Consider the following 22,005-nt stretch of genomic DNA (forward strand, 5'->3'; position numbering starts at 1 on the left):
GTCGGGTCCTTATTACCACTTCGAACGTGCATTATTTTCCTATAAACGCACGGCGCGTCGTTGATTATCCCTTACATATGACACTGTCATGAACGAGTCATAACCATTTTAAATGAGTCATAAATGTTTATGACATAACAGTTCTGTCATTAGGTATCATTCGGTTTTTGTCATGACAAGTTAGGGTTGGGTTTGGGTTTGGGTTAGGGTCCATGTGTCATGACAGTGTCATATCACTCTTGTGTAAATACCTTCAAGTAAAGTGTTGCCATAAGATATAGTGCATAAACACTGGAGCTTCTCCAAAAAGTTTTCTAAGCATATACATTGTTCTGGAGACTATAAGACTGCTTCCTTTGCTCAGTGATAGGACATCAGTTTATACAGTACAAATAAAATACTTTATTGTGATAGTATAAGCATTTGAATAAAGAGATTGTGTACATCAGCTGCTTTGAAAATAAAATAGTTTGAGTGTAGCTTGAGGGAAAAGCCACCTACTCTTTGTGTGAACAAACTGGCTTTGAGCCAGCCCTCATTCAACCACATTCAACACACTGATTGTCCCTGCGTACCTATTTTTGTAACAAGAGTGAACACCACAACATGATGAAAGAAAAGACGCCTCAGAGATCAGGTGCCTGATGAGTCACACATCCTCTCGTTCTTTCCCTCCCTCCTCTTGTTCTCTCTCTCTCCTACTCGGGGGCAACTCCACACAAAGGGGGCTTCAGTGCTCAAGTGACAAAACAAACACAGAGGGGCATTTATAGAGAGGAGAATTGGCAGGGCCTGAGAAGAGGATGCTTGGGAAAATGGGAGTAAAAGTCCGAGTTCTTGTCCGAGTCCTCCCCTGCACACTATCTCCTTCGCTCCAGGGAGTCGCCTGCTGTGCTGGAGGTTAAATCGTGACACTGCAAGAACAAAGAACAGAGCTGGGAGGAGGGGGTGGAGGGGGCAAAGAAGGAAAGCAGAAGCTGATGGGGGGGTTGGTGGAGGGGGGGGGGCACTCTGCTTCTCTTAATTGACATCACTCAGCTGTCTTTAGTTAAAAACTCCAGCTGGGATTTTTCCTGTGTGCAACATGAGGTTCAAGGAGAGAGGAAATTCCAGATTCCAGCTGTGAATGGGGTCTGTGAGATTGACTGGGAGTTTCCAACGGATTGCACACTGCAAGTCAGCAGCATGTGATCGAAAGCATCAGGGTAACGGACCGTTTTCACAATCTCTCCACATTTAGAAAGTGAAACCAGTATTACAGTACACTGGCATCAAATACAAAGTAATTGAGTTCAAGCTTAAGATTTAAAAAGTCCAATAAACAAACACAGTGTTGGACAAAGATCTTAAAATATAACATTTTTGGATAATGTCTAATGTAACAGTACTGTATCTATATCTATCCAACAGTTTGAAACTGATAGAATCAGAAACACTTCATTTGACACAGAGGCGTAGTGTGCAACATTCAGTGGTAATTATGAACCAATACTGAAAGTATGTGATACTGTATGTACATGCTAAAATAGGCAAACCAGATGTGCGGTGCAGATGTCAGCCCCTATTTCACATCAGCATCTACATAGAATAGTCCAGAATGAAACAATGTGTGCAACAACATTAACTTTACCACAGTATTCACTGACTCATCACTAACATAAATTGTAACGACAACTGATCCCACTCAGCTTTGCCGTAGGCATCTGGGAGTGAAAAGACACAGTTCAACAGGAGCGCACTACAAGCAGCACAGAAGTGGCAGGCAATACGAAAGACTGCGGCATACTTGACATACCTCCTCACATTCACAGGCTGTGCTACATTTGTTTACACAATAGCTTAAACATGGACAAGGTCATCTCCCACCGGGCTATTTGCTGTTCAAACATGCAACCAGGGACTAATGGGACAGGGTATTTCTACCAATAATTACCTTTACTCTACCTAGTATAACACTCGATGGCTTATAGTACCTTATTTTCCCAAGAGTCAAAATTACTTGCAAGTAATGCATCTGCATAACGTGCCTGGAAATAAATTGATGTTTTAAAGCTAATTTACAGCGAAAGTCCTCTGATAATTTATTTGCTCTAGTCCTTTTTGAATAACGGTGTCCATGTAGACTGGCGTCTGGTTACCTTTGTAAAGTGTAAAGGTCCTGTGGTCTAACACTTGCACTGAGACAATGAGACCTTTGCAGGGGAGTCATCTTCCTCTTCCTCGTCCTCACCACCCGAGTCCCACATTGAAATCTTGTGATTGCTCTGTGAACTGCTGGTGATACACCTGGTGATACACCTGGTCAACTCCAGTACGCGTGTACGGAACACGCTGGCCAGGCCGAGGTAGAGCAAGGGCTTGAGGAAACACTGCATGCAGCCGATGGCAGCCGTGGCAAACAGGGCCACCTCGACGGCCGTCCGCTGGCGATCAGGGCAGTCGTCGCCGCCAGCTCCCACGGGGTCCACCACCAGGGCAATGTTGTAGGGCAACCAAGTGAGGAAAAAGGCTGCCGTCAGGGCCAGGGTGAACCGGATGGCCCTTCCCTTCTTGAACTCCTGGGGCCTTTTCAGGGGCCGCCGGACCAGAACCACGGTGTAGCCGAGCACCAAGGCCACGGTCACCAACAGGAAAACAACCCCTCCCACACGACACTGGGACACAGGCACGGGACACCAGTGCCTCTCCAGGTAAGCATGATCCTTGGAGGGCTTCAGACTCAACCAGTCCCCGATGGAGAGGAGAATGGAGACCACCCATGCAGCCAGACAGGTGGCATGTGGCATCCAGAGCCTCTGGCGAGAGTACACCCGATAGGTGTCCGTCACAAGCAGCAAGTGATGTGAGCTGATGCAGGTTAGCGCAAACATCCCAAAATAGATGTTGATCTGAAGAGAAGAGCAGGACAATTCTGATGATAAATACTTGATAAAAGCATATTCAACCCAAATTTCTAATCATCAAACTTAGTAGAGATCTCCTCCTGAAGAATAACTGAAAATGAGAGCATCTGAAACCCCATACATTTCCTAATAGCCTAACTACAATTTAATAATTCGATTTTTTTATTATATATCTTACTCTTACCTTAAAGATGGCAGCAACAGCCTTACAAAAACCGGTGCCAAATGTCCATCCATTCTCTGCATTCACAGCCCAAAACGGCAGAGTGGCCAGCAGCAGAATATCAGCCACAGCGAGATTAAGCACGAAGGTGTCCGTCACACTCCAGCTGCGTCTCTTGAACCACAGAACCGCCAAAACCAACCCGTTCCCGAGTAGCCCCAGCACCAAAGCCACGTAGAGCAGCGCCGGGATGAAGACCACTTCACGCGCTGGCAGACAGTTTACACCGCTTCCATAGTCAACGTAGTCATCAACTGATGAGTTCATATGGAAGTCAACGTCGATATCCATTCTGGAATCTGAAAAGTAAGTCATTCTGTGTCACTGTTGAATGTTGCAGCAGACTGGACAGCTCTTTATTTAATCCTGCAGTGATGATCAGGATTCATGGTCAAGTTTACACCCACCAAGTAGCCTAGTCTCATGGTTTGTCTACGTGAACGTCATGTGGAAAGTGTGGTTTCCTTTCTTGGGTGCCACACGCTCCCCAACCCCTCGACCAAAGTCACGATGACACACCAATCCAGCCACGCGCTGCGCTGACCAGGCACATGGTCCCACGGAATTAAACGGGGAAACTCTTTCAAAGGGTTATCCCCGTTATGTTGAACCCGGACAGATAATATTAAGCTAGGCATGCAATAGGTTATACCACTTCAGTGTGCAATCAAGTAATTTCATGTCAGGACAGTTTTAAAAACTCGTCTCTCTTAGCAAGCCCATGGGATTCCTCTGACTCTGATAATGATATTAGTATATTACAATAATGTAACCTTCCCAATAAAATAACTAGGCCTAATATCAATGAAGTAATTCAGTAAGCAATGTAACCCTATAATAAAACTGTCTAAGAAGTTACAGGAACAAAGGGGCATACAGCCTATATCACAGAGCGCGATTCTAATGTTAGATAATAACCTAGTTCAGGTCTCAGTCAGACCGCTTTTCTGCTAGGTTAGTTCAATTAAGCGATGAAAAATAAAAGGTTAACGAGTCTAGGCTGCGTTACTTACCAAAACAGTGACCGCTACTCTCGGTCCAAGAGAGGTCAGATCAGATCATCCGGTGTAAAGCAAATCAACAAAGTTTAGCTGCATGCGGCGAAGACTGTCTCAACTTCCGTCAGGTTACTCTGCCAGTGTGCACATAGCGCTTACTTGTGCCCACTTTTCGATGGTTTGTAACCTATTTTCCCAATATCGGCACTATGCTTACACTATTGTTTAAAGTGTGCAAATAGACGGCTTGAGATTAAGACAAAGGCTATGTGCAGAGCAAAGTTCCACATGGCATGTAAGCAGTAACAGTCGCGCAGTTTCTATAAGTAGCCTATTAATTAAACAAATAACAAAACATGAACAGGGAGAACATTTGCCATGTTCGTCCGACTTCTCGTTGGAACCGTGCCAAAGCTCAACCAGCTGCTGGCGATCCGTCTGTGCTAGCTCAATTCCTTCCAGCGCGTTGTGCAGTGACACCCTATATAGTCTTCCTCTCGATTCAAATGCAGAACCTCTCCATACAATACGCTATTTGACAAGTCGATCATTGAGTCGATCGCGTTCGGTTTATCAGAGCCGGCGGCAAGGGACACCTAGCGAAGAAGGAACACATTGGCACCACTATCCCACGTTCAGCCAGTCGCCTTTGTTCCATACGAAGCCTACTACACTGTAATGTAGTGGCTGTAGCCTTGACACAACAAGGCTCAGTGCTCGATTTGTTTTGCTATGGCGCTATCTGTCGGCTGATCATGATAAGCGCAACCTTTTTGGAGACGCACAATTAGATCTAGATAAAGGCCATTTCAGACAGACACTCACACTCAATATGGACTTCATCTCTCTATGAAATGATATGACACTGTGCATTGGCCTATAACACTGCATTTGTTCAAATTCATTGTATTTGAGCTTATAATCTCTTTAAATGACACATGATTTATTATGTAACAAAATGATTACATTTGTAACACTTTTGTTAACCTGAAGCTAGTCCGCAGTGCTTCACTGGAGAACGTGAAAAACTAGAAAAACTAGATCAACTAAAACCTTTTTCATTTTTTTTCCACATGCAGAAGACCATGTTACATGTTGTTACAAAAGGCTCCCTGTGTTTGAAAATGAAAATGTAATTGTCAGGGAGGTTTTGGACCTTTGGAGGAGTTGTATATTTTTTAATTGCCCAATGTTTGAGCTAGGCAGCCTTCACCCACCATGACCGGCCAGACTCAATGGAGGGAGTCCACTTACAGTACAATATGCATGTATTTTATTCCATGATTTGCTCTTGTGCTCTGCATTCCTGTGATAGTTTTGGATCTTTCAAGAGGGATCTCGAAACTTATTTGTTCATCTTACACTCAATGAATTGAGTTGTGCATCTTACACTCAATTAATGAGTTATTTTGTGGTATTTGTTTAATTTTTATCATTTATATTTGATATTGTGTTGATGACATTTATTGTTGTTTATTGTTATCTTGCTGTTAAACACACCACATTTGCACAGTTTGGGAGGGACAGAAATACCTTAACAGAGCAGAGTTGGGCTCATTGTTCTGCCTATAACTTACTGTAGGTGGCGTAAACATGGCCTAACTGCATATCACTTCACTGCTTGACAGTGCCTTGCATGGAGACAGATCTGATGTCGATAATGGAGAAGTTAGCAAAACTAGCTTTTGGTTTGGAGATGCAGACTTACAGTATTAGTAGACCAGCAATCTACTCGTCAAGGAGAAACACTGTCAATCATAGACAGAGAAAACTGGGAACAGAATGCAGGCATGATTGTCACAGGCATTGCATTTAGTGCTAGTATTGAGATGGATTATTGGGCTGCTGTAAGCAATTAATTCTGGATTATTACATCATGGTATGATGGAGAAAATTATGATGCGACTGGAGAGAACACATAAAGTATCTATGAGGTAAAGTCAAATAAGGTATGACTTTATGATGGTATTACTTGCACAGTCTGTCATTGTTATCTTCTCAGTTGATGACCAGCACACAGTCAGGCTCTAGTGGCTGTTTAACTGACAGAAAAGTTATAGCTAAGGTTTTGGGAACTCAGTGTGTATAAAATATCATGGACACTGAAATTGAAACTGAACCAGATGTTTCTTAAGCACTGCTTCACAAGAAAGTGTGAAACGATAGATTATGCCTTCTATTTTTTTTCACAAAAGACCAGCATGTAACATGTTAGTAGTTGCAAAAGGGAAGCACTGCCCCCTGTGCTTGAAATCAAGCATTTGCATTGCCAGAAAGATTGTGGCCCTTGAGAACCCTATAGGAGTTCTTTTATACTTGTTAAGTGGGTTTGATTTGTATCTTGATGTATACAGTAACTTGGTGCATCTGCTGGCTATTGTATATGTTTGTGCCCTAAAGTGATACAGATGAACTCAATTTACTAAGAGTTGAGTAACAGCCTGATAATTATAATATGACATATTCTATAATATAAATGATACGTATAATCACTCCACTTACAGTAGGAAGATGAGAGGAAATAAAATAATGCAAAGCAAATGACAAATTGCATGTTCAAATTCTCACCTAGTTATTCTTTGCTTTGGTCCAATGTTCTTTGATATAGCCTAAACTGAGTATAACTGATTTGTTTTACAGTTTATGAAATGCATGGATTGTCCAGTAAAACATTTGTAATGAGAATTAACAAGAAAGTACTGTAACTGTCACACGGAAACTCAAACAGAAATATAGAGGGAAAAAAACATTTAATGTAAAGAAAAATACAAATAAAAAATTTGAAACTGTTTTGAAAAAAAAATGTATCACTTTTGAGACAGAGTGTATCTAAAAATAGTGCTATTTACATGCTTAACTAAGTTTTAATTATACAGGACACACACCTAAGAATGGAAATGGACAGTGGCCTAATGGAAGACATCCTAATGCTCGGTAAAATTACCTTTAGTCTTCAAGATTCAAGGAGGAGGAGATATACAGTAAGACATGCCATACTACAGCTCTGCTGCTGTTGCAGAGCATGGCTGAATAGGGAACACCACTTGTTGAAAAGAATATAACGTAGATAAGAGATTCCACCACCTCAACCAAGACCCATGGATTTCAAGGCTGTAACTTTGGTGGTTAAACCAACAACAAATATGTTTGTGAAACATCAAAACCTGATGTGGTTAGGCTAGGCCTTAAGCGGTTATGTTGGCCGCATAAATGTGATAGGCCTCTTCCTATAGCAGAGGTGTTACAGATGGTGCTATGACGAGAGTACAGAGGCACAGATAAAGTGTTACCTTTCCAACATTAGCCATGAAATCTAATGAAATGCTGAGTTGTAGACATGTGAAACCCATGTTTATTCTCTCTGAGTGAAAGCAAAATAGGAGAAGCATAGGTGTGACTAAGTCTGCGGGAAGCCACTGTGAAACTGATGATAAAATCTGTTTCAAATGTGACAAGTCTGGTCAGGTTTTCATGCCTTGTTTTTCTGCATGCGTCTCACAAATGAGCACAAGTCTGTGACTCACAACAAACATAAAGAAAGATACATAATATTGAAATGCACCGGTTCACGTCTATAAAAATATACATTGGAGGTTGTCCATTGCCACTGGACACTATGTTCCTTTCTCTTATCTATTTACAGAAGTGGTTCTCAGTGGAGGCTTTATCATTTCCCGATCTCATACAATATTTCAAATCTCGCTCAAAACATTAAATTCTCTTTCTTATGTCTCACACTTCATCCCACCATTATTTCCCTCTCAAACCCATCCTCTTTTCTCGCCCTCTTTTCTCACCCTCTTCTCTTCCCTCATCCTCTTTTCTCACCCTCTTTTCTTACCCTCTTCAACATTTTTTTTTTGATCTCTCGGTGTCCAAGATCAGACCACGACCGAGAAGTAGGACGTGTTCTCGCTCTCGACGGAGCTGAAGGAGCCGGCCGTGCGACGCCTGGACCCGCGCCACCAGCTGCCCAGCTCCTGGCAGCCGCCGCGGGGGCTCAGCGCCGCCTTGAACATCTGGGCCAGCTCGCGGCGGAACTTGATGCCCACGAAGCCGTAGAGGAGCGGGTTGAGGGCGCAGTGCGCCAGGCCCATGCTCTCGGCCACCACCGTGCCCATGTCGATGGCGTGCATCGCGTCGCAGCCCCTGGGCACCACGTCCAGCACGATGAGGCTGTCGACGAGGCGCAGGCCGTTGTAGGGCGCCCAGGAGACGACGAACACCACCACCAGCGAGACGATGAGCCGCAGGGACTTGCGCTTCTGGCGGCGCGAGGCGTGGCAGAGGGCGCGGAAGATGCGCACGTAGCAGTAGAGCATGACCAGCAGGGGCAGCGCGAACGCCAGCGCCAGGTTCATCAGCTGGAGGCCCACCTGGATCTGCTTGGAGGACTCGCTGGCGAACTGCATCTTGCAGACCTGCACGCCGCTCACGGTGAGCACCTGGCGGAACTGCACGTCCACGGCGGCCAGGCCGAGGCACGCCGTCCAGATGAGGGCGCAGGCCACCTGCGCGTGGCAGCCGTTGCGGCGCCAGCCGGCGCTGACGGCGTGCACGATGGCCAGGTAGCGGTCGAAGCTGATGCACGCCAGGAAGAGCACGCCGCAGTAGATGTTGAGCGAGAACATGGCGCCCACCACCTTGCAGGCCGCCGTGCCGAAGACCCACGAGTCGGCCGACTGCACGGCGAAAAAGGGCAGCGAGAAGGCCAGCAGGAGGTCGGACACGGCCAGGTGCAGGAGGAAGGTGTCGGTCAGCGAGAAGGAGCAGGGCCCGCGCTGGGCCTGCCGGTAGCGCCGCACCACGCACAGCACCAGCACGTTGCCCACCAGCGCCAGCACAAACACCAGGCTGTACGCCACGGGCGCGAAACTGCGGATGAAGTTCCACGTCTCCTTCACGTCGCACGGGGCATACAGTCGTAGGTCCTCATCTGGGTAGGACGCATTTTCATTATAATAAGCCTGGAGGTGGAAAAAATAAATATTAACTTCAGAGATAAGACCGTGGGAGTCTGAGCATAGAAGTAGTAATAGGTGAAGAAGGAAATGGATATATAATTGATATAATTGATAGTATAATATAGCATAATTTCAAGGTGACCGTTTTTTCTGGTGACCGGTTTTACACCATGATATGATGTGATAAACAGTATAGAACATATAACGCAGTGTAGACAGTGGTATACAGTTAAGAAGGTTCATTTAAATAAATTAAATATAAATATGTGCAGTGTATTAGCAGCAGTGACATTATACGAGTAGTAAGAATAATATAGAAATATGCAGTGTATTAACATAATATATTATAAGAAGAACAGAACAATTATGGATTACATTATGATATGACAGAAGAAATTATAATACAACTGGAGAGAGCACATCAAGCGTACCACCAAATAGTTGTGAGGTAAAGTCAGATAAGGAATGACTTTTTGATGGCATTACTTACATAGTAGTCTGGCGTTGTCATCTTCTCAGTGGGTGACCAGCACACAGACACACTCTACACTCTATAGCCAAACAGACAGACAGGAAAAAGGAGAAGTTTTAATTAAGCTTTCAGGAACTGAGTGCATGAAAATTTCCAGAATACTTAAAATAAAACTCAATGAGACATTGATTAAGAGGAGCTCAACATTTAGGCAACGACAAGAAAAAAATGCTGTATACCCTACAAAATGTACCAGTGGAAAATGAGATTTTCAACAGCCTAAGCAGCACGAGCAAACAAACGTGATGCTGACAGAAAGGAGTTGGTGGTCTGGGCAGAAGAAAAGCATTGCACAGTGTCACACAGGAACCGAATGTGCTGAGTGTTCAAGTGGAGACAGGAATTGCAAATGTTTTGCGGTTTTCACTTGTTAATCCAGCCAGAATGTGTATGAAATAAAGACACATTTGAATTTCCTGGATCTATACATTTTGATAGACTAAAAAGCATGCATTTAGTAATGCTTTTAAAACATTGTTTATTCTGATTTACAGTAAATTCATTGTTTTCCCCCAGATTTACTGATGTGAGAATAATTTCTAGTCTAGAACGGAATGGTAATGTCTTAATGATGCTAATTTGTTAGTGACTCAGCAAACAATTAATTAATTTCAAAACGCAACACTACCATGTATCATTATGTTATTCTCATAATTGGATGGTGGAAGTAATATATGAAAAAGTAAAAAAAACAAAAAACAAATATCAAATTCATCAAAGCATCAAAGTAATTTGCTAAATTACAGTTACACAAGACTTCTTTTTTTGAAGGTTCTCTTACCAAGTTGTTCTGTCGTTGCAGAGGAAGATTGTAGTCTCTCTTACGCATTCATCACAACTCTGCGTTCTACAACAGAACAGGAAACAGGACTCATATCAAAGCTTCCTGATTCAAGCTTGCCTTAAAGTATTCAAAACGATGTCTCTGACAACGATCCAGTCTCATGGATGGACCACGCTGGAAATACTCTAACCAGTAGGCCTACCAAATGTCATGCCATCATAGCTGACTTATTCATGTAGCAATGTATGTTGATATATTTAAAGCAGTTTTGTGGATATAGAATGTTACACAGCAATGTTACATTCATTAAAATCTCTCTCTCTCTCCCTCTGTCTGTCTCTCTCTCCCTCTCTCTCTCTCTCGCACACACACACACACACACACACACACACACACACACACACACACACACACACACACACACACACACACACACACAAACAGAGAGAGACAGAGAGAGTTGTGAGAATTCACTGATAAGAGAAGTTTCTTCAAGCTATATCTCTCACTATCATGTTGCCATGGGAACAGCTCATGATCTTTTGATAGAGCAGCTGAAAGTATGGTGCAAGTTGTAACACATCCAAAGTCAGGTCTGTTCTCTACACTGAAATGTCAATTTACCTTTTTAATTTCCATGGTCTCTTATTTAGTGCTGCAGAGTCTTGCACTTTCATTATGCCATTTGTTTAAAAATGTTTTTCTTTTACACCATTGAATGTTGACTAAACCAGACCTGCGCACTGAAAATCGTATGGTATTATGATGAACAGGGCCATTACATCCCAGCTAGACCTCAGCAGCAACTCTGGGTAACACCCCTTCTCCATGAAGAGGAGTCACAACCACAACTTTGTTATCTGTTTGGCGCAGCATCACATTACATACATTAAAATGCAATGGAATTACTGTTTGTATTGTACTGTAGGTGTTACATGAGAAAGGTTAGTGTACTATAAATAAATATAGAAACACTTTCTAGCGGAAATTGTCAAGTTCTCTGTGTGAAGCTGTGCACTGAAGTGAGAGAATCATTTCATATATTTCGCAATAGACTGACATCCACTGAAATTGCTCAATGTGTGTGAGAGAGAGAAAAAAAAGAATTCTGAGAAATCAGTATAGATCTGTGTTTCAAGAAGTCCATTCCACTTTGAAGGAAGTTCCAGTGTTATGGGCAGTCCTTTCTCTTGCAGTAAACCTGATATGTTGTATGTATTCTCTTTTCGTGGGACATACAAACTTTTCCACTGCTGTATCTAGCAGCAGAATTATTAACTGAAGTGTTGACCAGCATGTTAGCAAGCCTCAGTCAACTTTTCACACTTCAGATTCACAGCACAAGCCGATGATACACACAGTGGCAGTCTGCCTTTGCCTAGGGTGGACCACAGGGCCTGGCTGTGCACTTTAAAATGTAATGGGACTCTGCCTTTGTGCATTTATGTGTTTGAGAAAGAGAGAGAGAGAGAGAGAGAGAGCAGCTTATATTGGTAACACTGTGGTGGTACACATCCACCCTCTTACTGACCACCAACTAGCATGTCTGACAGAATGGGAACAACCTGAAACTGACGCCTGGTTGTCATCATACAAGCTTAAGATTCTACTAATTCAAAGTGACAATCCACTGTTTTTACATAGTTTCAGAACCAGTCCAATACAATTTTGTGTGATATTTTCCCTTGCAATCGTAAAAGAACTCAAACAATCTCAAAACATTCTGAAGAAACACTGCAGCACAGTCAGCCAATGAAAGGATGTGATGTACTTCCTTTTACTACTAAACTCACAATTTTACCGGGGTTGTAAATTCCTTTAAAAGTCTTTTTTTTTTCCCTGAGCGAATTGTTAAAAATGTGTTTGTTGAAAGAGAGGAATACTTAACTGCTGGTAATAGAAATGGGGAAACCATGTCACACCTTGCTGAGCAAAGACAGTGGGCAAACACAACAGCTGAATCACAGTGACGTTTATGGGATATACCTCAAATCTCACTTTAGCAATTAATAGCAAATCACATAGCACCGATGTGCACAATTTAAATGTTGTATTGTGTTATTTATATATTGTTCTGAAGAGCATAATTCTTAAAAAAAAGCAACCCTTAATAGATATTGTATTTATCCTGTACATTATTAATCTCTATTGTCTACACAACTGTACTCAACCTAAACTTGGTATTTAATGCTTCTTTGCACTTCTGGTTGGATGTCAACTGCATTTTATTGGCTCTGTACCTGTACTCTGATAAATGACAATGAAGTTGAATCTAATCTCATCTAATCTAATCTAATTTCCGAACATATAATCCCTAGTGATATGTTGTGTTGGACAATAAAACACCACCCTTCTAATGGATGCCATTCTGTTAGGGAGATACATTAGTAAAATAACAATTGTACTCTATTGGGCCCTGTCAATATCATCTGAGTAAATGTAAAGCTTGATGATGACTGCGTTTTTGTATGAGTATGTAGATTTCTTATTTTATTTATTTATTTTTTGCATGACTTTCAGAGTGTTACTGGAGGGACATGGCCCTACCCACATGCCTTGCCTGCCTTTTCAGACTGCCCAATACACCCTTGCATTCTGGATTTGGCCTCAGTTGGAGGCCATGCACTCTGCATCACACACACACACACACACACACACACACACACACACACACACACACACACACACACACACACACACACACACACACACACACACACACAGCAGGTCCTATTTCAAGCACATGATAAGAATTCACGTCATGTCAAGGTGTGGACACAGTCATTCAGAGGTAAACCTCTACACCCCAAAACCAAACACTCTTTGTCTGTTTATTCCTTCTTACGAAGTGGCAAGGGCATTGCCCAAAGGGACTGGACCACTCTGACGACATGGTATAGGTATAAGAGCATTGGTGTCCTCCCTCATTGCCATTTACTACGTGTGAGGTTTTGTACAGTTGGACTGATTGAGCCTGAGTGAGTGAAGAAGGTAGGTGGGTTGAGTTGTATTGGGTTAGACTTAGAGTTAGGGATAGGGATAGGGTCATTATGATAAAGTATACGTACTTCTATATAGTTGTCAAACATATTTTCCAATTCTATGTTTAATTCTATATTCAATACACTTCTTGAAATTATACTAAAGTTGGCAGCACATTTCATGCTACCTTCCTGTGTCTTTCTAATGACAGTGAGTTATTTCACTACTAAGAATTTAGATCTACATCTAGGAAAGTTGTAAATTGTTACACTTCATTTCATCAAATAACTCTTTCTGGCCTGAGGCCTTAGCACAGTTTTTGTATTAACACACAATCTTCCCCTGTCCTCTCTAGTCATGTCGTACCAAACTGAGGTGATCAGCTCCCAGCCACAGATGACCGTCACCAGCTATAAAATCACCACCGGCTCCTCAACGTGGAACACCGATGTGTGCGACTGTTTTGATGACTGTGGCATCTGTAAGTAGTGAGGGAGAGAGAGAGAGAGAGAGTGTGTGTGTGTGTGTGTGTGTGTGTGTGTGTGTCCCTGTCCTGTTTTCATGTCTCATGTTTGTGTGTGTGTGGGTGTATGAGTTCAAGTTTTCATATCTCTCTGTGTATATCTATATCTATCTATCTATCTATCTACAGTATATATATATATATATATATATAACTATCAGTATATATGACATAACTAATATTTATCTAACTTGATAGTGTTGACAGCAGATGTAAACTGAATGTATAAAAGAAATGTCACGGTTATGATGATTTATTATTGATAATAATTGCTATAATATTTTCTCCTTGAGAGATACAGTAACATTCATTGTTTATTTCTGGCACTAGCTTATACAAAAACAAACCAAAAAAAAATAAGAAAAACATATTTTGCCACTTCGTTTCACAATAAATATGGTGAGGAAAATCCAATGGCAAAGAGACATTTATTTAGAGAAGAAACAAAATCCTCATAAACATATTTTGAGAGAATATAATTTGGCCATTGGCTGTATTACAGCCACGGCAATATACTGTATGCTTCCAACACCACTCTCACTCTTGCCATGTTGCTAATTGCCATGCATCTGCTAGTTTGCTATGTTCTTATACAAACTGTATTTTATTCATAGCAGGGTTTAAGCATTAAAGTGTTCTCTTTCTTTGTAGCACATATATAATATAATCTTACTAAAATCATATGAGCAGGACATTTGAATACAAATTGTATCAATATATGATAGCCAATATTCTAACACACTTGATTTTATTGTTGCGTTTTGTGTCCACTCTGGTGACTATAGACCCGCTCCTATAGTCACACTCCGGGTGTGTGCGTATAAACCTTTTAGATTTTCAGTGAATCCCTCAGTTTCTAAAAAGGTGTGTGTGTGTATACTATCTATAGCTTTTTTCCCCTCTTCGACTTTGTGAGGCGACTGCTCTGCGAAAAAGGGGAAGTAATTATCAGTGTCGTGTCTGTTGCAAAGGCCCCTTTTCAACGGGTTTAGGAGGCACGAAAGGACTGATACAAGGGAGAGGCTCTCTCCCTTTACGAATCAAAATTCTTAATCAGGTATTCAGGGTCAACAAGTAGATATTTTATAGGAGGCTCTCCATATATCTATTTCATGTTAACCCTATTACCTGCAATCGTGCTTGTAATTATGTGATTCTCCTCTAATAGGAGGACTTGGCCATTTACTGCATAAACTAATCTGTGACAATGATTTCTAAAAGTCTTCCTCCTGTTACAAAGGCTGTCGCCCGTCAATGGAGTGACAAAGGGGACCTATTCCTCGTGGTCACAGAAAGATTCATATATAACTGTTCTAGTGACAGATTTCTATGACATAGAAGACAACTAGTAAATCTAATTTGGGATTGGGAATTCAGATAATATTCTCCTCCTCGTGACGAGGGTGAGAAGAATGTCCTACTTGTAAGTTGTGTAACACGGCTGGGGGAAACAGTTTCTCTTATCCCACCGGAAACATGCAACAAACTTAATCTAATTCTATTGACAGAGCCAAGTGATTCAATATGGGCCTTTTCTAGGACAACTCTGTATAGCACTCATGGCATATAACAAATCTAATTGATAATTTGTACTCCGTTTTTACATACATTAGTTACTAAAAACAGATTCCGTATCTTTGCTTGTGTGATGTGCATTTGGACCCTTTAAAGGCCCCCGACCTTTATTCTTTACAGAACCATGCCCGCTAAATAAAGTCCGGTTGGTTTTGTGACTGCTACAGTGCATAGGACTTCCCTTCCTAAATACACGGCTGAGTTCGCTACTCCAGTGTATGTCAGTGTATTGTGCAGTTTTTGCCCATTAAAGGAGAATTCCGGTGTGAAATTGAGCTTAACTGTACCGAAACATGTTAAGGTGTACTCACACGTGTTTTAGACGCACTTTCACTCACCCCCAGCATTCCGAACTCCTCCGTTTTCAGCCTAGCTTACAGTAGGCTTGAATCTATTAGATTGGGCATTACGTATGCAGCTAAATCGCTATTTTTAAACCATTAAAAAGGTTCCAAGTAACTCCACACTGCATTGGTTGACTTCTGAGGGTCCTGACATTTAAAACGAGATACTTAGAACTTTGGAAGTGCACAGGAAGTTTATTAAAAAAAGACTGTTTATTCAAGCAGTACCTTCATAGAATCTCTCTCTGATAGATCTCTGATGATAGATAACTCACATATACTCACAGAAGTTATCTATCATTGCCGCATTTGCACATTTTTATTTGGTTTAGAGCAAGCTGGAATTAAGCAATTATATTTAGACTATTTTCTAGCTAACTATCTAATGCATTTTTTTTTACTTTACCACGGTTCACATTTTCTGCCACTTTCTACACCCTCCTCTTGAACCGTGGGAAACTAGTCACCGTCGATTAGTGCTGACCGATATTAAAAATGCAGTCTTTCCGGTAGGTCCGTATGAATTTGTGCAACCACGGAATCTACTTGGGGTTTCAGGGGTTTGCTGATTGTGCACCAGCATGCTCCAGTATTGAATCTGTAGACTCTCACAGAGACTGGGAGTATGTAAGGGTCTCGGAGAAAGGGGTTTTGTGTTCTTCTTCTCTACTAAAAATGAGTAAGTTTCGCCTCATCTACCATTTATTTTCCTTGCTCAAACGGGCATCGAATTAGGCAAGGAATTAAAGTGAGTCTGGGCATCATGTGGGCTATCAGCGCCCAATTGTCTGGGTCTCTTAGGGCCTTGACGGGGAATCTATGTAATCTATGCATGCCGTCTGTCCATACAGTAGGTAGTTCCTTTTCAGGTGTGTTAATACCGTGGTACCAGGTTCTTTTATTACGAACCTGTTGACTGGGCGGGGGACTAGAAAGGTTTCTCTGGTCATTGTTTGACGAGGCTCTGGCTTGTCTGCCACCTCCAATGTCTCCTTTCTCACTCTCACTGTTATTGGCTCGATCACCATTGCTTCATGGTTTGAAGTTACTTCCTCTATTATACCGTCTAACAGACTATCTAACAGGCTGTCTTGTGCTCGTTGTGTGATATCTTCTGAGCTGATGCTACAATCTCCACTAATTACGTGATTGTCTAGGAAATCACTAAAGAAGGTGACTTCACACCTGGGGACTTGGGGAATTTGATCAAATTCTGAGCCTGTGCTCCAGTCGATAATAGGAATTCACACAAGTTATCTATCATTGCCGCATTTGCACATTTTTATTTGGTTTAGAGCAAGCTGGAATTAAGCAATTATATTTAGACTATTTTCTAGCTAACTATCTTATGCAATTTTTTTTACTTTACCACGGTTCACATTTTCTGCCACTTTCTACATTATCTTACATGATCCTATATCTTTATAGACAATCATGTCTCTAAATAACATAAAGTGATAACCCCAAACTGGTCTGAGACCTTTTCCTCCAGTTGTAGATGACATTTGCCTCTTAATAGTATCCCTTGGCCAATCACACCATCCTCCGCATTGTCTTCTCCTCTTCCTCCACTCTGCAGGTCTGTGTGGGACGTTCCTCCCCTGCTGCCTGGGCTGTAAGGTGGCCCAGGACCACGGCGAGAGCTGCTGCGTCCCCTTCCTGCCCGGTGGCCTGGTCGCTCTGAGGACCAGCATCCGCAACCAATACGGCATCAGCGTAAGAGTCTAGTGCCTGGCAGCACCACACATGCAAAGCACAGGAAACCGACAGGGCTTTGTTTTTTTGGGTCCTGGCTGTGACAAGCCTTTACTGCAATGGCAACTGTATATGTACAGTGAGGTGGGTAACCACAAATAGAAGCAGTTAGAGGAAGCTTGGTGGAAGTCATCCGCAATGGCAGGGGCTTCTCAGCACATCAGCAGAATGAAAGAAATGTTTTGTAACATGGCAACTGGCGAGGCAGAGTCGGGTGTGTCCGCTACATTAGTTCTGATTAGATAATGATTGAAAAGATTTTGACTGCTTCAACACCCACTCTGCAAGCAATCTAACAAGCTCCTATTGTTGGTTTAAAACAAAGGCCATATAAGTCACTTGGCGTTTACTTGGTATTTGTCACTTGACTTCAATATATAATCACTATATGATGATTACTGTGAAATGATTTCCCAGTGCTGAGCTCAGGGGCCATGGAGGGAGGAAGAGTGGTAGAGGAGGAGCTCCCTCATATGGACAGAGCTTGCAGTCGTATACAGTCCGTAGCTGTGACAGTAGGCTACCATGTAAAATTATACTTGTAGTAAGCAAAAGAGTACTTCCCTGATTGCCCAACAGTCATATTAGAGCAATCAGGGCCAAGATAAACATCAACATTAACATCTTAAAAAGGATTTTGTAAACAATACTTAGTAGTAGTATAGTATTTACATGTAGAATCAATATTTATTTTCAGTCTGTATGATGAGGGCTGCATGGTAAAGGGACAGCTATTGGGAAATGCAGGCCTGCTGGTTTGTTCCAAAACAAACATGATTAGTCTTCCACCTGTACACATACTGCATGCTGGAAAGCTCATGGCTTTCAGTAGTATTTGATGCTCAGACTCTACATGTATTGTTTTCCTGTAAAAGCTATTTGTTAGTGTTTCTCTACCTTGAACTGAAATGGCCATGTGTAGGATCTGAATTGTCTTGAACACACCTTTATGTATTTGAATGCACTTGTATTGACTCCTGAGTGAGGTTCGAAGCTGCTTCATTTGTAACGTTAAGTCAAATGGTTATTTCTTTCTCACTTTCGAATGCTATTTCCAAGTAATTTCTAGTCTTTTAAAAAAATAAAAAAAATAAAATACAGAGCAACGTTTAAACATAAGAATAGTTTTTTTCTGGTTTCCAGAGGATTTCTCTGACTTTCTTTAGACCTAGTAAGAATCCATAAACAGTGATGTAGCAGCTCTGTTGGCCTACACACCTCTGAGTTCTGTCGGCTGTTGAACTCTGCTCTCTGTCTTCCCCTACAGGGCTCTATCTGTGATGACTGGATAGTCATGGTCTGCTGTCTTCATTGTGGACTTTGCCAACTGGGCAGGGAGCAGAAGACAAGAGGCTGAGCAAGATTGTGGTAGAAGATTCCCAAATCTCACAAGACAAAAAACACAAAGTCATACATACATGATACAATTGAAATGGTGGATTAATCTAAATGAATACATGCTTAATGAAATTATAATTTGTACAATTTTGTTTCTTTGAAACTAAAGTTGGCAGCATATTTGAAACAAAAAAACAAGGGTAAAAAGAGATGAGCGAAAAATGATCTCATGAAACACTATTTTCTGTGTTTATTTGTAATTATTATTAAGGCCAGCTGCCTTGTTATGGTTATACTCAGGCATTTATATGCATAGTTAATAAATAGGATATTCCTGTCATAGAGCAGCATGTTGTTACTTTTTATAGAGAAAATTATTCTAAAATGATCTATTCTACCCTCTGTTATTTGTTTTATGTCCACCAACACATACTGTCTTTTGTTTACCGAACATTTAAGTTGAAGCACTTGATGAGACAGCTGTCCATATAATTTTAATTTAAACGTTTGTATTTCAAATATGTATGGCATTTAGTATTAAACTTATTCCTGAGTATTTATAGATTAATCAGTAAATTAGCAGCCAATGGTTACTTTTTTAACTTTATAGTGTTTACAGGAGATGTAAACTGTAGCCTATATGTGTGAAATACATTTCACAGTTATGATTGTATCAATAAAATATTGCAAACAAATCACTTCTTCTTGATTTCTTCTTGAGAGATATACAGTAGGCTAATATTCATACATTTTTAATGACACACAAGCACTTACAAAAAAGATCAGGCATTCTTTGTCTCACAATGAATACAGCGAGAAAAAATCCAATACCAAAGGGACATTTACTCTGAGAAGGGGAAAAAGAGAATATTATTTGGCCAATGAACGAATCAATCACAGCAGTACATACTCCCAACACTCTTGACATGTTGCTTAAAACTGAACTAAAGCAAGACTGCCAGTTTTGAGCTATGGTCTTACACAAACTGTATTTTATCCATAGCAGGATTTAAGCATTAAAGTTGTGCGCTCTTTGTTTCAGTGAGAAGTGCTGGTTATGGTTATTGTTGCCAATATATATTTGGCAGAGGCATCTGTCCAAACCGAGAAGAAAGTGGAAGGGTAAAATTGCTAAGAAGTGAAATCAAATTAAGGATATGCCACCTATCGAAACAGGAACATACCAACGCAAACAGATCATGTGTCACCAGGGGCACTACTAGAAAATTTGATGACGGACACTTCCCAGCAGTGTCCCAGTGTCCCCGTGTGTCACTCCTGTAGTGTCAGTACAATCAGAGAGGGTTGAAGCAGAGTGGTTATCTTTGGTTCTATCCTGCAAAATCATACACTCTAAAGAATAAAGGTGCTTAAATGGTTCTTCACATCTCTGGATGGTTCCGTGGAGAGTAAAAACTTTGTGTTGAACAATGACATCAAGTGAAAGGTTGCTTTAATGGCTCTTTGAGGCACTGAAACTTTGATGGTTTTATACTAACATCATTCTGAAGAACTGGTACTGACCCCATTAATCTGGTTTATTATTTCCCTAGCAGAGAGTGCACGCACATCCAACAGGTGCAAGGTATAATGAAAACCGAAAAACTGAAGAAGCACCCGCTGTCACTATCTGTGCTACCTGTCATCTTTTGTTTACCTTTTTGCCTGCCCTCTTGTGGTCCCTTTATGTACTACCTGGACATGTGGTTTTGTCTGGAGCTTCCCCTGATTGTCTGTCTAATTGTTTGCCACCTGCCCCTGGTTGGTCTGGCTTAATTGATTGTGAACCTCCACTACTTAAACTCAGCTCACTCCTTGCCCTGTGTCAGTTTGTCCTGATTGTTCTCTCTGAGTACTGTTGGAGCCTTGAGCAGTATGTTTTGACCTCTTTGTTCCCTTGTTGGATTCTGCCTGTTTTTGTGAAGATTTTTGTTGTGGACTTTTGAACTGCCCTACTGGCTGAAGATTTTTGTTATCGACTTTGAACTTTATCAGTGAAAGATTTTTGCTTGTTGTGGAACGTTTTTGTGTGGAGTTTTTCTGAACTACTTTACTGTGACCTCTGAGCGTTTTTTGAGAACTGCTGTTTTCTGGATCCTTTTACGTTGATTTTCTGGACTACTACTTTACACTTGAGCTTCTCTCCTTTGTTGGATTTTTGTGAATTCTGTGAGAAATAAAAACTCCAAAGGAAACTGCAATTGGGTCTTCCTGTCTGTACTATAACAGTACAAACTGACCAAGATGGACCCAGCGGACCATCAGCTGAGGAGTGCTCTGGAACAGCAAGGGATTGTGCTTGGAAGACATTCCACTCAATTGGATGCTGTAGCTGCAAGTGTCCGAGACCTGGCCGCCCAGATTCAGCCCCTGCAGCTAGCACGCTCAGTTTCTGCTTCAACACCTACTGACCTCGTCTGCCCCCGCCCGAGAAGTACTCTGGTGAGCCCGGCACCTGCCGCTCCTTTCTTACTCAGTGCTCACTCGTCTTCCAACTTCAACCTGCCACCTTCCCTTCTGATCAAGCTAAAGTCGCTTATGTTCTCACTCAACTTTCTGGGCGAGCAAGAGAATGGGGAACGGCCCTATGGGAGGCGGAGTCACCTGTATGTGAGGACTTCCGTGAGTTCTGTGATGAGATGAAAAGAGTCTTCGACCGCTCAAAACATGGCCATGAGGCTGCACGGGAGCTGCTACTCATGCGCCAGGGCCGCCGTTCTGTCTCAGAGTTCGCCATTGATTTTCAAACCCTGGCAACAACCACTTCCTGGAACGCAGGAGCCCTCTTTGACACCTTCTTGAATGGCCTATCGGATGAAATCAAGGACGAGTTGGTGTCACATGATCTCCCATCGACCTGCGAGGAATTGATCGACCTGGCCATCAGAATTGACACTAGGCTACAACAGCGCCCGGGTAGAAGAGCCTTCTCCTTTCGCCCCAGACTGGCCAGGGACATGGCTACCACCCTGCCAACCACCAGCACTCCCGACCCAGAGCCGATGCAGGTGGACCACGCCCGACTTTCCCCAGCTGAGAGACAGAGGCGGATGACCACTGGATCCTGTCTGTACTGTGGCCAGG

The 22,005-nt window shown here is 42.0% G+C and overlaps 3 protein-coding genes across 5 annotated transcripts; 1 reads left to right on the forward strand and 2 right to left on the reverse strand.

Moving 5' to 3' along the window:
* Positions 1-366: 366 nt before the first annotated feature.
* Positions 367-4,774, reverse strand: LOC134082957 (C-X-C chemokine receptor type 3-like). Of its 2 annotated transcripts, XM_062539022.1 has the most exons (3): positions 4,140-4,774; positions 3,088-3,425; positions 367-2,888 (listed from the first exon to the last, which is right to left on the reverse strand). In XM_062539022.1, the coding sequence occupies exons 2-3, from the start codon at positions 3,415-3,417 to the stop codon at positions 2,166-2,168; spliced, it is 1,053 nt and encodes a 350-aa protein (XP_062395006.1). In that variant the 5' UTR covers positions 3,418-3,425; positions 4,140-4,774; the 3' UTR covers positions 367-2,165. The 2 variants fall into 2 exon arrangements, with proteins under 2 accessions (XP_062395006.1, XP_062395005.1); XM_062539021.1 differs by lacking the exon at positions 4,140-4,774 and having other exon boundaries at positions 3,088-3,973.
* Positions 4,775-6,857: 2,083 nt separating this feature from the next.
* Positions 6,858-10,718, reverse strand: cxcr3.2 (chemokine (C-X-C motif) receptor 3, tandem duplicate 2). 2 transcript variants are annotated; one of them, XM_062539023.1, is made up of 3 exons: positions 10,402-10,718; positions 9,579-9,639; positions 6,858-9,091 (listed from the first exon to the last, which is right to left on the reverse strand). In XM_062539023.1, exons 2-3 carry the CDS (start codon positions 9,597-9,599, stop codon positions 8,006-8,008), a joined length of 1,107 nt encoding a protein of 368 aa, XP_062395007.1. In that variant the 5' UTR covers positions 9,600-9,639; positions 10,402-10,718; the 3' UTR covers positions 6,858-8,005. The 2 variants fall into 2 exon arrangements, with proteins under 2 accessions (XP_062395007.1, XP_062395008.1); XM_062539024.1 differs by lacking the exon at positions 10,402-10,718 and adding an exon at positions 9,814-9,833.
* Positions 10,719-13,743: 3,025 nt separating this feature from the next.
* cnfn (cornifelin) lies at positions 13,744-19,610 on the forward strand. Its single transcript, XM_062537756.1, has 3 exons — positions 13,744-13,867; positions 17,408-17,544; positions 18,851-19,610. The coding sequence occupies exons 1-3, from the start codon at positions 13,744-13,746 to the stop codon at positions 18,938-18,940; spliced, it is 351 nt and encodes a 116-aa protein (XP_062393740.1). The 3' UTR covers positions 18,941-19,610.
* The last annotated feature ends 2,395 nt before the right edge of the window (positions 19,611-22,005 follow it).

The sequence above is a fragment of the Sardina pilchardus genome, chromosome 6, assembly GCF_963854185.1.
Source record: "Sardina pilchardus chromosome 6, fSarPil1.1, whole genome shotgun sequence".
Taxonomy (NCBI): domain Eukaryota; kingdom Metazoa; phylum Chordata; class Actinopteri; order Clupeiformes; family Clupeidae; genus Sardina; species Sardina pilchardus.